General features: G+C 43.8%; 1 protein-coding gene across 39 annotated transcripts in view; it reads right to left on the reverse strand.

The window, feature by feature from the left end:
- The window catches only part of Tmem131l (transmembrane 131 like), a 133,825-nt gene that overhangs the window by 18,870 nt on the left and 97,204 nt on the right, over nucleotides 1-17,751 (reverse strand). For 35 of the 39 annotated variants that reach the window (XR_015668663.1, XR_015668655.1, XR_015668654.1 and 32 more), the window contains 10 exon segments: nucleotides 16,653-16,794; nucleotides 15,661-15,770; nucleotides 14,577-14,649; nucleotides 11,825-11,952; nucleotides 10,115-10,257; nucleotides 9,201-9,387; nucleotides 8,616-8,801; nucleotides 7,611-7,760; nucleotides 6,683-7,305; nucleotides 4,257-4,405 (listed from right to left, as the gene is read on the reverse strand). Coding sequence is in view for 32 of the 39 variants with exons in the window: in XM_087633167.1 (XP_087489293.1) it covers nucleotides 4,257-4,405; nucleotides 6,683-7,305; nucleotides 7,611-7,760; nucleotides 8,616-8,801; nucleotides 9,201-9,387; nucleotides 10,115-10,257; nucleotides 11,825-11,952; nucleotides 14,577-14,649; nucleotides 15,661-15,770; nucleotides 16,653-16,794 (1,891 nt within the window). In the remaining 7 variants the exon portion in view is untranslated. 39 annotated transcript variants of the gene reach the window in all.

Consider the following 17,751-nt stretch of genomic DNA (forward strand, 5'->3'; position numbering starts at 1 on the left):
GTCGTTCATCAAAGTTATTTATGAAGCAAAAAGGAAATGCAGCCCTCACGTCTGCCTGCAGGAGGATGATGGAGTAGCTGTTTCCCACTCAATGCTCAACCACATGAGACTATCAGGATTAAAACTTCCATATATACACAATAGTAAATAATAGTTACTTTTAACTATCTTTTTTTTTTTTTTTTTTGGTTCTTTTTTTCGGAGCTGGGGACCGAACCCCGGGCCTTGCGCTTCCTAGGTAAGCGCTCTACCACTGAGCTAAATCCCCAGCCCCTCCCCCTTCTTTTTTTATGTTTATGCAGTCATAAATTGCTTTTCTTTTTTTTTTTTAAAGATTTATTCATTTATTATATATAAGTACACTGTAGCTGTCTTCAGATACACCAGAAGAGGGAATCGGATCTCTTTACAGATGGTTGTGAGCCACCATGTGGTCGCTGGGAATTGAACTCATGACCTCTGGAAGAGCAGTCGGGTGCTCTTAACCACTGAGCCATCTCTCCAGCCCATAAATTGCTTTTCTTTAAAAACAAAAAACAAACACAAGCACTTAAGAGAAAATAAAAACCCAGAGCTAAGGTTTAAATTTAGTCTATGGCTTCTAAGCCAGGTCCTTGCTAATAGAGAGAGCTAGAGGAACATTGTCTGTATACAATAGATTTATAGAATCTTCCAAGCTATGAAGTTAGGCCCTAAGTATGAGCAAGAAAAAGAAACTTGCAAACTGCATGCATGCTATTCTCACTGAGAGGGTGTGCTCACTGAGTGACTCTCTCTAATGGACAGTGCAGTGCACAGATCTGAAAGAACAAACCCAGAGAACAGGACACAGAAACACCAAGGCAATCAATCACCACGATCAGCCACATGATGGCACCAGAATATCTACCTTCCAACCTAGGGCACATTCTTGGGTCCCAAAGTCCATTCCGAATGTCCCAAACCTTTAGTCTGGCAGCCCGCTAAGCAAGCTACCAATAGTGCATGCAGATGGCTGGACAGCCGGACCCAGAGTGTATGCAAGTGCAGGCCTGATTAGGGGCCAGAGAAACCCTCAAATGATGTGATAGTTGAGATGAACAGAAGAAAATATCAAACTAAAACAAAAACAAAACACCCTCATAACGAAGGGCCTCGTATACAAGACTTCATCTGGCCCAAGGAGTAGGCAAGACTTGGGGCTGGAGGCAGAGCTTGGAGTTCTATACATGTGTGGCAGAGGGAGCCAGCAGCATCACCTCTGCTTCTCGGGGCCACGAGAGACAAAGGGAACCTTGACTCCATACTCAGCTCCAGATCTCACTAATTCCCTATCCTGAATGTGGTGATTTTGTTTCTGTGCACCTTCCTGCATCTCCACTCCTCTGCCTCACACGCACCCCAACATCATCCAGCAGCGTTGAGACTCAGCCACACCTTCGCTCATGTTGTAGAGAAAGTGTGATGGTTGATCTTGATTGCCACCCTGACCTACATCTGGGTTCAACTGGAATGCCAGAGGTTGGGCACATCTGTGAGGGATTTTCTTGATTGGATCACTTAAGGTAGGAACAGTCCCCTAAATCTGGGCCATACAATGGCAGCCCATATAAAAGGACACGGGGAAGGAAGCTCTTGCTTTTAACCTGCTTGCTCTCAGTCTTACTGGTGAGTTTGTCTATCCAGATGCTGTAGCTAGTATTAAATCCAACTCCCTCAGGATTCCAACACAGACTGAGAACCAGCAGCTGTCCAGGAATCCTATGGGACTCCAGCACTAGACTGGGACTGCAGAGACAGTCTCATGGACTAAACAACTACAGGATTCTCCGACTTTGCACTGTGAAACTGCCCTTGTTGAACTATACAGATCACATCTGGTAAGTCAGTCTAAATAGAAATATATACTATATATGTGCGTATCACATGTATGTGCATATATTCATATATTCATTTTATCAGTTCATATATATTCAAAAGCATATATAATACGTGTGTGTGTGTGTGTGTGTGTGTGTGTGTGTGTGTTCCTTTAGAGAAATAAAGTCAGGCTGCTTCAGGTCCAGCTCCATAGGGGAAACCCCCATTCCTAACTCCTGCCTGGAGGTCCCAACATGGAGGGTCCAAGAGCTCTTCCTCCCATGTTTCCCTGTGGGTAGCTGTCTTTCAACCAGATGGGCTCCCTAGATGCTTCCAGCCCCGTGCCCTGTTGGATACTCTTGGAAAATCTGTCATGCCTGCTGCCAGCCTTCTTTGACCTTTCTGTGTACTATACCTGTACAAGATGCCACCCCCTCCAGAGCTTTCCAGAATCCTGTAGCCCAGTTTTAGTCTTGAAGTTTGATTACATGCAAGTCCCTGTGCGTCTCTCAGCCCACTCTGCAATGTCTAGGCTTACTTATTTTGCAGTATTTCCATGTAATTTAAACAAGGGGCATGCTTGTTGTGTCAAGTTAAAGGCTATAGCACAGCCTGGAATGTAGAAATAGCCAGGCTAGTTCATAAACCTTCCATCTGAGTATCTCTCCATGAACCTACACATACATAAGGGTGACAGAGCAGGTAAAGGGCAAGGTGACATCAAGACAATGAGTAACTTTTAGATCAAACATTTAGACAAACATTATGGTCCAATTTTGTAAGAATCTATTTTTTTAAGTGACCAAAGTAGAACTAAAGGAATTACCAACTTTCTAACATTTTTTCTGCATTATATATTAGTTCATTAAATATCTCTTTAAGGGTCAGAAATTGTGGCATACACCTTTAATACCAGCACTCAAGAGGCAGAGGCAAGAAAGGCCACTGTGAGTTCAAGGCCAGCCTGGTCTACATAGTGACTTTCAGAAGAGTCAGAGCTATGTAGAGAGAGCCTGTCTCCAAAACAAAACAAGCCTGCCCCCTACCAGGAATGATCACAGTTAAAATTAATTCCACCTGCCTTTGATCATCTCCACCTTCTAAATGTTTTTAAATATTACTATATCTTCATTGTTAGTTTTTTTTAGTATTTGAAATCTGACTTTGATTTATTGGTGCTATTTAGTTTTAGTTCTGGATATAAAATAATCCAATGTCAATACCAGACCTTTAATGTAGCTTCTGCAGCCCAGAATGTTCGTTTCTATTTAGTGTGGTGGATTTTCATTAACCTGACTTCCTCAGGACAAGGCTGCAGGCTCATTTTCATTTAAATATTTGCTGTTACCTCCACATTTGCATCTCATGTTGAATGGATAGAATATTTTTGCTCACATTTTTATTCTCCAATGACATCGCACTAATATTTTCTGTTGTGGGCTGTCTTGATGCTGTTTGAATTCTGATGTTAATTCTGTTCCTCGAGAGGTGTGGCCCCCGGACGAGTGGTTGATCATGCACTCTGATGATCACATGTGAACCTTCTCCCCATTTACTGGTCAATAAAGACTAGAGCCTGTGACTGAGCAGTAGAGGGAAAAGGGGGAGGTCTTGGAGAGAAGGGGTGGGTGGGTAGGAAGGGAAGGATGAGAAGGGAAGAAGCAGAGATGGAGCAGAAGCACGTGGTGGGGGAACTGCACGTAGCGAAGGGCCTCGTAGCTGGGGAGTGTTAGCGCAGTGCTAGGTCTGCCCAGCATAGGCTATCACTTACATCAGTGTGGGGTTATGGGATTGGAAACTACTGCAACTGCTTTCTGACATTTGTCCCTATAGAGACGTCTGAAGCAAGCTGGAGTTTGTGTTTCTTGTGTTCCTTGTTCTGGGCCAACTCTTTATGCCTCACGTTTCATGAATTATGTAGAATGCACCTTTGCCTGTTATGCATCAATGTTCTCAGACCTACAGAATGGGCACTGTCATCCACCAATTGAACTCTCCCCCCACTGCAGGAAAATTTTCTTCTATTACATTAATTACTTTTCTGATATTTTAGAGAAAAGAAAGATGATAGTAGCTGTAGGACAAGAATAGATAAGCAATTCACCCAGACCGCTTTGAGGAAGAGATGTCAGAACTAACTAGACGGAGCAGTCTCTGGGCCGGTTTGCTCTACTGCGCTCACTAGGAATTAACCCATTGCTTATAGTGAGTTCTCCCAAAGAATAAAAGTGACCTAGGTTCACTAGAAATCATATTACCATCACTCACATACATCAAAAGATAAAACTTTCTGAGCAATGACATGAAACCTTTGCTACCATCTACAGAGAAATTACTATACTTATCAGAGGTGTCTATCCCGCCTGCCCTCAGTGTGTGCTCTGCTCTTTGATAGGACAGGGAATGGGAATGCAGACCTCTGCTGAAGGCGAGTCCTGCTTCTCAGAGCACGTGTCTTCTGGAGATTCCCTCTGAGTCTTCTTTACTGAAGATAGCTTTGTATCAACTGCTTTCACAGTCTCAAAGCTGTCTACTTCATTCTTGACAGGCACTTGCTGGTTATTTCCTTGAATAAATTTTAAAAAATCAGCTTCTAGTATTTTTCCATTCATATTCTCAATAGGTAAATGTTTTTCCATTAATTTAATGAGATTTAGGCACAATTATTTTATAACCATGGTTCTCCAGAAACTAACTTTGTTTAAAAGTGAAAATATACTTACATAAAAGTTCTCCAGTCTTAAAAGATGTCAAATTGGGGGTGGGTCACTAACATTACTGTGTTGTCAGCATTCACAATGTTCCAAGGGAGGAAACCTGCTGTCCACCAACGGATGAATGGACTACTGTATAATCGGGTACATTTGACACTGCCAAACCCAGCATGAATATTACTTAAGATTTTTTTTTTAAGTGGAATTACAATCCTGGTTAAAAGAGGCAGCCTGAGGAACTTTATACAAATGAAGTAAGCCAGGCAAAAAGGGAACCTAATGCAGATAAAATCAGACAGACGGAGGGTAGGGAACAGAATCGATTGGTGTTTAATTCACTACTTGTGGGCACAGGGGCACTGTTCGGATTGATGGGGAGCCCTGATGGTAGATCCTGACAATTTGAATTATAGTGCACACTCCTTTCTGAGAACCCCAACTATTTTTTATACCAGAATAGTCTTTATGGAATAGTCAAAATTCCATCTAAGGATTGTGCCAAATGCACAAAGCTCTTTAGAATTAGTTTAGAGCTTTTACAAACCTTCGTTTCAGTATCGACAAGTGACAGCAATGAAATTTGCATAGTTTGAGCATGGGCCTTGGCCCCCAGGCTGCCTACTGGGAGAGGCAGTGACATTTAGGAGGCAGACCTTTTGGGAGGTGCTCAGATCATGGGAATGTGCCCTCAAAGTGGGTTCTGAGGCTCGATCTCTTCCCCCTACACTGGCTTTTCTGTCTCCTGGCTCATGATGTATGTATTCTTCTGAGACATTCTCTCCACCTTGCTGGCTGAACCCCAGTCAGATGCTAAGACAATAGGCCACTTCACTTTGGACTAGAAGCTCCAGAACTTTGCCCTAAGTAAATCTTTCTCTGCAAGTTCATTGTTTAAGAGATACTTCACTACAGTATCATGAAGCTGGCCAACAAGTACTAACAGCTAAGATCAAAGGCTGACTGGTATTGTAACACATACATGCCTTTAATTCCAGTACTCAGGAGGCTGAGCCAGGTAGATCTGTTGAGTCTGTGTCAGCCTGGTCTACAGAGTGACTTCCAGGCCAGCCAGGGCTACCTAAGGAGATCCTGTCTAAACAAAGAAACAGTTTCCCCAACGGATACAGGAATGTGCTAATATATTGGTCAGAGAAAGAAAAGGGAGCAGGGCAGAGAAGAGGTAGTGCAAGCGCTTCTGTCAGAGGCTGAGGCATCAACTAGGGTGTATTGATGATTTCCTCCTCTGTCAACGGCCTCTGTCACAGAGAAAACGCCTGTATTCTTTCAATAAGAGATGCTATTAGAGAAGCAGGGTCACAGAATAGGACATGCTGCAGCTATTAGAAAAGTTGGTGAAACTAGGTGGTGGTGGTGTACACTTTTAATCCCAGCACCAGAAAACAGAGGCAGGCAGTCTCTGAGCTGAAGACCAGGCTGGTCTACAGAGTGAGTTCCAGGACAGCCAGAGCCTCACAGAGAAACCCTGTCTTAAAACAAAACAAAACAAAACAAACAAAACAAAACCAAGAATAAAAATAGATTTAAGAAACAACAAAAATATAAAAGAAAGAAAAGTTGGTATAGATCTGTTTAGTTAGGTTCCCTGTCTATCCTGTCTAGAGCAACTATTTTTTTCTCTTTCTTTCTTTCCTTCTTTCCTTTCTTCCCTCCCTCCCTCTTTGCCTCCCTCTCTCTCTCTCTTAACAAAAAGCCTAAAGCTGAGAACAAAGAATTAGAACTATTTCAGTATCCTCCCAACAGTGACATAAGATAGTAGCACTCCACTTTGTTCCAAACTTGAAATTCTTAGCCACAACATTCTACATCAGATGCCTCATGTTAAAACTCCAGTTTGAATTTTAACATTTATGCCTTTGCTAAAATCATGCACAAAGGCACTCGGCTCCCACAATTCAAATCACAGGTCACAGTTGGGCACAGTAGTTTTCCTTTGTGACCCCATGTCCTGTGTTAAGTCAGACAAGAATCTGAGGAGAGAGAAAGAGAGATTGGGAGAGGAAGAGAAGGAGGGGTAGCATCACACTGCTCTCAAGGTTACAGGTGAGACCAAATCTCACTGGAAGAGACAAGACACCAAAGGAGAACCATCAAGGAGTGACCAAGATTACCATGTTTCCTGGAAACTTCTGGCAAGTCTGACTGAGGGTACTGAGGAGGGGTTTTGGGCAAAGTACTTTCAGGTGGCTTCTTAGAAGTCTTCTGTGGACAGGGCTCTTGTTCCTTGAGCTCAGCCACATGTTCTGAAATTTTACTGTCAGTTTCCTTAGGAAACATACATGTCTGTATTCCCTCCTTCATACTGCATTCTGAAGAAGTATTACTGACAACTGTGTTTTTCAGTGAGCTTTCTTCTTTGTTCAGTACATTTTTGGGAAGGGTTAAATTCCTCTGCAAGCTGCCATTCACACCACTGGCATATCTGAGGCTGGCCCAGTTCTCATTGAGGATGTTAGTGCAAAGGTCTTCCTTGGCTGCAGACAGGGAGCTTGCCAGGGTCACCGTCTGCTTCTCCTCAGTGGTAATGTTGGCACTGCTGGCCGTGGATGCACTGGGTTTCTGTTTGCTGTAGTAGAAGGAACACTTATGCTTTTTCTGAGAATGACTATAGGTGGCTGGGCTCCTCTTGGCAGCATTCTGGAGCCTGCTCAGGGGTGGGCCCACTGGAAGGCAGCTCTTCCCTCTGCCTTTATCAGATGGGCTGTATGTGTCGAGGAAGTTCTTACAAGTGCTTCTGAATATAAGAAGAAATACATTTAGTAGAATGCAAAGTGGACCAACCTCGCTTCTGTTTCTAATATTCAAGGCTGGCAGCAATTGGTACCAGGCACTGAGCGGTTCCAGCCTCCTCCCTTTCAAAGCCCCATGAGGCTTCTGCTGATGAGGCCACCCGTAAGCCACACCCTCACACAAAGACTAAGAAAATAATGCAGCTGTTCACACAAGCCACAAAAGTGTGGTATAAACCTCTATTACCTTGAGAGGAATCAGAAATGCGCAGTGTGAACCCACCCTCAGCACACAGGTGAGGCTGCTTACTTGTGAGAATGGGAGCTGATCATATCCACTGGATCACCATTCTGCTGGGGGGAGGAGCTGCCATTTTGCCTCTGTCTTGTTTTCATGAATTCCATCAAAATGTACTGTGCTTGTTGAAAAGCAATTAAAATCACACCCAGCAGGGACAAACTGGGGGGGAAACAATGCCATTCTTTACTGTAAGACTCTGAACAGCATGAAGACCCACTATAAGCCAGGCATAGTAGAACATAGCTGCGTTTTTAGCTACTCAGAAGCTGAGGCAGGAGGACTGCTTGAGTCCAGTTTGGGCAACATAATGAGACTACTGCAAAAACAAAACAACAAACAAGCAAAAAATTCCCCTAAAACAAAGCTAAAAGACTTTTTTATTACAGAACAGTGGTGGATGAATACCAGAAAACAGCTATAAATGTATATGGTAATACATTTCATTAAATGTAAGATGCAATTCCTGATATTTCTTTTCTTTTCTTTCTTTTTTTCCCCCCCTGGAGCTGAGGACTGAACCCAGGGCCTTGCACTTGCTAGGTAAGCGCTCTACCACTGAGCTAAATCCCCAACCCCTGATATTTCTTAAAGATTTAAAAAAAGCATCTAGTTCTTTAAAATGGTGCAAATTCATAAGGTTGACACAATTCAATGTTTAAAGGTATTTTCCAAATAAAGTTAGTGTTAAGGGATCATTGTGGTCTTGTAATGTCAAATAGTCACTGGGCTGAGCTAGTAAGACTATAAGCTCTCAGAACTGTCACTGTGGCCACTAAGAATGCATGTAGAACACAACCATGACCTATGCGCCAGGTCCTACAGCACTTACAGCACTCTCAGGCAGTTTCCTGAAATCTTACTACAGGCCCCTTACTGCCTGGTCTCGACCACACGCCAGAGGACTGAAAGCGATTCAATCCCTGTGCATTCTTACACTCGGCACCTTGTATTCCAAGTAAGTGCACAAGATTTACTACTCTGCCTGAGGGGAGGATGGGAAAGGCAGTGGTTTACCTGACAAAGAAGACAGTGAGCCTCCAGAAGGACTCCTCCCAGCTGGGCCCAGGAACCACCTCTGCACACAAGGGCAGCATGTGGTGAGGAAGGGTCACGTTGAGTGTGAAGTGGAACTCTAGCTCTGCAGCAGTGACCAGCGTCAGTTCACGGATGACCCAGGAAGAGGTAAAGTCCGGAGTAAACCTGGGGAAAGCAGATCCATTACTTACTGATTTCAGGGGTGAGTGGCTCATTGCTATGATTCTTTATTCTTTGGTTCACTACAAAGCAGAGTAAGAACAGAAGCACAGGCCAACAAAACAACACTCGAGAGACCACTAGGGATGGATGGCCCAGTGGTTAACAGCACTGGCTGCTCTTCCAGAGGACCTGAGCTCCATTCCCCAGCACCCACATGGCAGCTCATGACTAACTCTACTTCCGGAGAATCAGACACCTTCTTCCAGCCTTCTTGAGTACCAAGCACTCACTAGGTGCATAGACACACATGCAGACAAAATATTCATACAAAAATAATTTTTTAAAATATTCATAGAGCAGCCTAAGATGTCTTACTAATGGGCTGGGTATCCCAGCACTTACACAATACTGATGTCCCGGGATGTGTTTGGGCTCAGTGAGAACGGATGGCAGTCTAGCACTTCAAATCCATAACCCTGGCAGTTATACCCATTGATTTTCAAGGATGTCACAGTTATGGGAAGAGGTCCAACATTCTCAACTTTGAAGTTCTTTGTAATAGATAAAATCTGTTTGCTGTCTTTCAGTTCTAGTGAGAAACAAGGTTTTTAGGTCAGTATACATAAACTTCGAAACTAACTTCAATAATTTAATGAATCAAGACATTACTAAAGCATTAAAAGCTGAACACAGCTCAAAGACTGGTTTCTACCTCGTTTGTAGAATAGTTTCTTATTCTACCATCTCTAGATTTTGCTATAAACGAAGGAAATAATAAAAAATACAGAAGTCCAGACTCTTCTCAAGGAATACTTGAATGTTTTATTCTTCCAAGAGCCAAATAGTTTGGATTTACTGCAACGTATGAAGTACTCTGTTACTCTGGAACTTTCATTTATATTGAACCAGGGATGAGGTAAGAGACAGGGTCTTAAGTATCCCAGGCTGGCCTCAAACTTGCTATGTCGTAGCCAGAGGTGGCACTAAACTTCTGATTTTCCTGCCTCTCCTTCTCTGGTCCCGGCATTACAGGTGTCCCACCCCCGGGTCTACATACACTTTTGCTCTAACATCATGGTTACTAGTCATGGTTCAGATATGAGATCAAACCTCTGGAAATAAATGAAAGCATACTTTATACTGGGAGTTTGGGGAAAGTGCCAACAACTTACAATGTAACTGTAAAGTATTATATTAGCACACTCTAACTAGTTCTACGGTTTCTGTATCAATCCTTAATTCAATCACGCAAGAAAACTCCAAGTTACTCAATGAATGAAAAAGACGGTGCTGCAGTGCCAAGCCTGTGAACTCACGTCGATGGCAATCCATCAGGGTGGACTCAGGCACCTTAAATCGGAGAGAGCCTCCTGCACCAGGAAGTCGTCCACCCACTTTTAAGAGCTCTTGTGCTCCAAATCCTTCCACACCAACCATGTCCACAACAGTCAAGTTATTCCTACAGGGAAGGGAAACAGCAGCAGCACAGCAGGCCAAAGTCAACACAGAACTTAACACATCCTGCATACGAGAGAAACTCGACTTACATCTTATACTTACCTGGCACTACTCCTCCAAGTGTGGCATCTCCTGCCTCTCACAGACTAAGATGACTCCAGGACTGGATGCTAGCTAGTCCAGCATTCTCAGCCAACTGGCAGCAGAATAGGTGAGCAACCACCACTCTCCGACTGCCTGCCACCAATGCCAGTTCAGGTTCCTAACAAACTGGCACTGCGGTGATGGCCATACACCAAGACACGAAATAAAGTGGCAGACCAAGATGCTAACAAACTTGACAAAAATGATAAAACTAATTTATAGAGTGAATTAAGAAGTGTTCACAGTGATTGCGATGAGAAGAAATACTGCCTTATGGGATGACCCTAGAATTAGACACTTCAAAACTCACCTCAAACTTACATATAACTGGTCAGATTCTTATTAATGCAGTGGCACTAACAGATCCCATGCTTGTAAAGAGGAAATGTGATGTGGAAAGGATAAGGGATGCACACAGGACTGAATCCCCAGCACCAGTATGGCAATGCCCCCAAAGCAGGGAGAATTTATCTATACTCTAATTATGCAAAATGTTCTGAAATGTTTATATCTCTGAAGTTTAGTTAGCAATGTAAAGCCTGTAAATATAAGTGACTGATTTACAGAAAATACTGTATCCATAAAGAAATAAATAAACGAACCACTATAAAAACCTTAACTCTAACATCTAGGTAACAGTTTCCTAGTCTGCTGTGGAACCTGTTCTTCAGGAAGAGTTTTAAATGAAGCGTGCGAGTCCACCAGAAGCTGGGAGTCTCTTGGGTCAGAGCTTATGCATACAAATGCTCTTTTAGCATATTTTCTTTTCAGTCTCATTCAGCTGCAGAACTGACACTGGTACGTTACAAGACGCCTCCAGTAAACTGTGCAGTTGGTCTGATCTTAGAAAGTTGTTGAAAAGTAAAGTGTTACTTATGGAAAGTTGCATTTGGGCTAAGCTCCAATGCACAGAGTTCAGATTCAGGTCTATACTGTAACTTTTGAAAGAAGACTCTCATAAAGACTACCCAGGATGGAAAAGTGAAGAATGAAATGCTGTTTTCCTGCTTAAGGCAGCAAGCAGTAACTGTCATCCAAGAAAAAAGAAATGAGCCAGTGGGCCCGCCCAGTGAGGCACTTTTTCCACTGTCCTTGGGGCTACAGAGCCTAGAGGTGGGAGGTCCAAATCTGCTCATGGGAGAGTCTACAGTAGTGTTGCGATTATCTTTATTGCTAAAGACAGAGAAGTGTGTGTGTGTCTGTGGGTGGGGCTGCTCTGCCTTTTGGGAATATATCTGACTAGGGGCTGACTGAAATATGCTCCCTTCTGGAGTTGCTAGATTAGTAGGGGAGGGACATAACTAAAGTCCAAGAATTAAGTGAGGGTCCCTCTCTTCAGTCCCCACCTCTTCCTAACCTAGCACACAGTCCCATCACTACACTCTGAGAAGTGTCAACACACAGTGAGGAAGAGACACACCTACCTGATCAGGATGAGGGAGGTGACTTTCCCATAGTCTGCTGGTGTGAACACAACACCAACCTTTCTCATGTCAAAAGGCTGCAAGTGCACATGAAGAGCGCCCAAACTGGACTCCTCAGAAGGTTCACCCTGCAGGTCACAGAGAACACCATTAAGCATCTCAAACCCACAGAGTGGGTTTCCAGTCACTAAGTGCACCCCAGTCACAAGCTTGACTGCATGCACCGTCACCAACCGATTTTCTGTCCCCTGCTTGTACTTGTGCTGAGGACGGAATTCGAGGTCTTCTACTTGGTAGACAAGGGCTATGCAACTGAGCTCCACTGGTCTCTCAATCTAGATGAACATGTTTTGTTCTGAAGTGTTCAAGCTGACAGATGCTTCCTACACCTTATTTGAGAAACTTTGATAACTGCAGAACAATCTAGCAGGGTACTGAAAACTGGACTGCCTTCTGGCTTAGATGGAAGTTAGAGTTAGAAGCTTTGTATATCAAACGCCTTGGCTATATAACTTGAATCAGAAAACAGATTTCTCTACTTAATTCTAGAGCAATTGAACAAGATTCCCCAACCCACGTCGGACAAGCATAGATTGCTTAACTAGTGAGTGCATGTTTTACAGAAGCCATCTACAGAAACTAGACTCTCTAGTCAGGAGAGAGACCATGTTTTACTCACATTTGCCCTTACGCTCTAGTATCCCTCTGAATCAATACCATTGTTTTAGCACTTATGGGCAAGACTGTTTAATGAAATGTCTCTGCTGCTTCGTCCAGCTCGTGAACAGTGATGGTTTCGGCAGGGGTGATAAATAGTCTGCATGCTAACATTCTCTCTGAGGCCCTATCCGTCAAGCCTGCTGCCATCCCTGTGCTACCTGGGGAACAGATGGCGATGGGCCTGGGTCCGTCCATTAAAACTATAACCCCGAGAGACAGAGCCTTGCTGTATAAACACAAACAGTGAACAGAAACGCTGCCTATCTTCCATGTGAAATCTGTGACAGTGTCGCAGCAGCAGCAGTCTATTAAGTGTTCTTCTGCCAGGCTCTGGAGTTAATCCACATAAAACACCAGGCAGTCTATTTTACAGACTTGACTGAATATTCAAATTTTGTTATGAAGGTCAAAGATGCCCCAAATCACAAAGGTAGATGGAGCCGAGCCTGCCCTAGTCAGCGCCACACAACTTAACAAAAGACAACTATGCTCCCACAAGCAAATCATCAAAATTACAATGTCAGACTCCCCCTTTCTACACACAAAGTTTTAAGCTTTTAAAGTACTATTTTTATTTGTGTGCATATGCTTGTCCTCGTGCATGTCCATGTACCACTTATGTGCACACACCTATGGAGCTCAGTTGAAGCCAGTGAAACCCCTTGGACTGTAGTTATCGGCGGTGTGAGCCACCATGCAGCTACTAGGAACCAAGCCTGAGTTCTCTGCAAGAGGGGCAGGTGCTCTTAACTAAGTCATCCCCAGCCTCGTGGAAAAGGGACTTAACAACTTCCAGTTAACATTCAGGGGGTTTTGCTTTAGTTAACACAGTAGGTTAACAAAGGCCCCCTCCCATCACAAAGGTGTTATTTCTTAGGGGGAAAAACCTCTAGTAGCCAATACAACCATTATCTAGATGGAATTGTCCAGTTTGTTCAAATATGAACAAATAAGACATAAACTAAATTGCATGTTTTTCAAGTTACAAAGGACATACTAAAAGTAGGCAAAGGACTTCTCAGTACTCTGAACTGGACGCTCCCCGGAAGGAGAAGCAGAGGAGTCATGGAGAACAAGTGACGCCTCAGCCCCTGCACCTCGGCACAGGGCTCTGCTCCTCCAGTGCTAAGAGACGATCTGTTCATTACCTCAGCAAGTCTCTACGCATTCCAGCCGAACCTTCCAGGCTGTCTGCACTCTCCCTCTTGCTCTTCCACACACGCTGTATCAAGTGTAGTTTTGGAGGGACTCCAGTGGAGAATACATTTTTCTCCTAGTTGCTTTAGCTTTGGTTTTGAACACACCAGACACACTCTCTACTACTGAATGGAGACTAAGAAATAAAGTTGCTACAGTCACTGGTACACAGTGACCTCATCATGACATTTTGATTGCTGTTCCTGGTGTACAGAAAAGGCATCATGACTGCCTAGAGACCTTAAGAACTTTAAAGAAACCTTTTTAATGACGGGCCTGAGTATCACAGGAATCTCGTGATTATTCAAATCATTGACGCATGTGAAAACTTTTTATTTGCTTGCTTTTTCAAACAAGCTCTCTCTTCACATATAGCCCTGGTTGTCCTGGAACTCACTATATCAGGCTAGCCTTGAACTTGCAGAGATCTCCCTCCCAAGCTCTGGGGAAAGGTGTGTACTACCACACCTGGCACACATTAAGAACAATTTTTAAATGTATCTCCTTTTTCCTAACAATGCACTAAAAAGGAAAATGAAGGAACCAAGGGATTCTAAGAGACTTAGAAATTAATTTTTAGATCTCTAGTTGTATTTGTTTTGTTTTTATATAGTTCTGATTCGGGTGTTATTTCTTCTTGTGCATGAATCTAATCCATCACATTAAAATGATGCATAGGCTAAACTAATCCTGTAGCACTATGCAATTAAAAACCAAACAAACCCTGCTACATACGCTTCACCCAGAGAAGGAAACATAGACACCAGAACATGAGGTGCGAAGGGCAACTGTTTCCTGCAGTCGGTGTTCTCAATGTCTGAAAATGTCCTCCTACCTGGTAAGGGCAAGCTTTGGTGAGCTGGAATTCACCAGTTGAGAGATTAACCATCTGCATATCTGTGCCAAACCTACAAACAAAGCCAAAAACTCCAGTGTTCAAACCAGCATTGAGACCAACAAGAAAGTAGCACATATGTTCTCACTCACTCCCACGCTTGACCTCATCCTACAGTAGATCTACCCCAGCCCTCTCCATAGTTGCCTGCAGCCATAAGTGTTAGGTAAGTATTGCTCAGTGAATGATGAAGGCAGCCGGGCATACAAACCCCTCACAGCAAGCGAGATCTACATAGAAACAATACTGTTGCAAACATTTGGCAACTTATGAGAGAGTAAGTTGCTCTCAACCAAGGGTGCTGGTGAGAGCTGGCAATATCTGGACTCATTGGTTGGCATGGCTGGGTAAGTCTTGGGGGCCCCCAGTGAGCAGAAACCATTGAAAGTACTGAAGTCCCTCTAGTACTGTTTGGTCCCATGAAGTGTCAATAGGGCAAAAGCTGAGGAATCCCAAGATCAAGTTTGCTACCCATTTTCCTAACCAAAGGAGGAGAATCCCAAATGCACCTACACCTCCATTCTGGTGAGATGCTGAAGGCACAGTTCATGCGTCCCCTCTCATCCTGTTTACCGTCATACTCAACTCATGTCTTGTTCCTGAGCTAGATGGACCACTGTGTTGTCTAAGCTAGTCTCAAACTCATGGCCTTCCCATCAGTCTCTTAAGTAGGAGATAATAGGCAGGTGCCCTCTACCTGTCTTTAAACTCACTTCCTGTGCTTCCAAAGACCACCATAATTTAAGAGTCTCAATTTTAGAAGTAATATGAAAACTTTTGATAGTTTCTTTAGTTCAAGAGGAGAATGTTCCATTGGATGATAGACCAGGCACAGTGACAATGAAGATGACACACAAAACAATGCCAAGATTTCCATCAAGCCTCAAGGGACTAGGCTCCGAGGTGCTTAGGTCAGAGGCTCACACTGTGTGCTACCACAGAAAGCATGGGAGGAAGAGGTGCAGGCCTTGAGTAACTGAGTCATAGCAGTGACCCCCAAAGGCCTGCGCAGGGGTCTTCCTACCATTTGTACAGCAGGCGCACTGCGGCTTCAGGCCTTGGGTATAGGGAGAGAGGCAGCAACTGCAGGGAGACAGGCCAAGGAGATGGGTTCCTCACCACAAAGTATTTCACCTAGATTTGAGGAGAGGAGGGTTAACATGGCAAAGAACATAGTAGCCTCTTAAAATATTCCTGCAAAAAAAGAGCATACAGTCAGTTAGAGGAAGGGCCGCCCAATGTAACAATCAGTGGTTCACTAAACTACACATTGGTCAAAGGAGAGGGGAAATTACCAGGAAAGTGTGGCACATTAAACACTGAAGACTCAGAATAAAGACATTTGTTGCCAAACCTCACACAGTGAGTTCAATACCTAGAACCCACGTGGTAAAAAGACAGAATTTCCTTCTGAAAGTAGTCCCCTGATACCCACTGGACACTGATGCATGCAGTTAAATAAACATAAAGAGGTAATGAATCTTGTAAGGGGCAGGTGGGAATTCCTTTTTAACTTAATTAAAAGTTAAGCCAAAATAGCAGAAAAACGTCTCAGTGAACACCAGGGTGGTGTGCACTGTGTTCCCTTTGCCTTTTCCCGTCATGCAGAAGAGATGAGACAAGCCCTGAGGGAGAAAGCCAACACACTAAAGATGATCAGCAGCCCAGGCGGCATCACAGAGCAACCTGGCTCCCTCTAGACCTCCTTCCGGAGGCTCTCTCCACAACACAGAAGCCTACTTCAGCTGGCGTGGACCAAGTGTCTCTCTACTGCCAGCTGTTGAATACTCCATATCTCAACTGCCTTATGAAGTTCATGTCCAATTAAAATCTTTGTTCAAGGGCTGTGAATGTAGTTCCTCTTCTTGTCCCAGTGACATTCCTACTCAGTGTCCTAATGGTGTTCTTGCAAGAATTTCAGTTAATTTCTTCTAAAACAAACCTCCATGTATAAAGACCTGAAAGCCCTAGGCTTGGGCATCACTGACAAAGGAACTTGAGCCACACCAAACTTACCACACTGTTCCTGAGGGCGGTAGCACTGAAGTTCAACACAAGGCCGGGTTCCAGGACCACACGAGGCAGAAAGGAGACAAACGGTTCTGTCTCCTTGGACTTCTTTGCAAATGCAAACTGAGACATTCCCAAAACATTTCTTCTGTGTAACCGACAAAGAAAAAAAGAATAATAAGTGCTTACAAAAACAACCTTGACATTTGGGGGTGGGGGGAGGAAATGCTAAATACCCCCTAAAAGGAACAGAACTCTAGGCAAATGGCTTTGGGTAAAATTTGGAAAGACAAAGTATACAACGATGCTAGCGGTCTGGTGATGTCATCCTGAGCTGAGCACGTGTTTTACATATTAGCCCCAGGTTCAATGTCTGACCACATAACACATGCACACTTAAGCACACACACACACACTCAAACACACAAACACACTCAAACGGAAAAACCTGTTTCACTGGAAAGCAAGCCAGTGTTCAGAGAATGGCTGCTATTTTGGCACCACATCAAAGAGACACACGGGCTACCCTGAAGAACAGTTACAGTGAACAGAGAATTCTTCATCAAAACTAGTAATTATGGGGCAGGGGAGCAGGTTGGGTAAGAGTGCACACTGAGTCTGCTGGGCACGTGCAAGCACATTGGGGATCTGAGTACCGAGAAACGATGAGCTCTAAGTTTAGTGAGAAACTGTCTCAGGGGGAAAGGTGGAGAGAGACAGAGGACACTGCCACATCCTCCTCAGGCTCCTGCACATGTGAACAGGTGTAAACACATACTCACACACACAAAATAACAAATAATGACAGAAATAAAGTATACACATAAATTGGAATCTCTGGTGATGCTCAAAGGTGGCTTTAAGCACAGTATGCGGTAACAAACAGGGCTCACATCAACTAATCCTCACTCAGCCTTCCGATCTCAGTCACTATCTACTGAGACAGGGCGTATCCACAAATGCCACAGCCCTGGTGCAGTCTTAGGGATCAGAAAGTTAATGTCATCAGACTTCTGAATTGCCAAATGCATCACCTAAAGCAAATGATTTAACCTAACGAGGCTAACCATAGGACAGAATGACATCTATGTGGCTTTCTGTTGTG

This window comes from Rattus norvegicus, chromosome 2 (assembly GCF_021556685.1).
Source record: "Rattus norvegicus strain SHRSP/BbbUtx chromosome 2, alternate assembly SHRSP_T2T, whole genome shotgun sequence".
Lineage (NCBI taxonomy): Eukaryota > Metazoa > Chordata > Mammalia > Rodentia > Muridae > Rattus > Rattus norvegicus.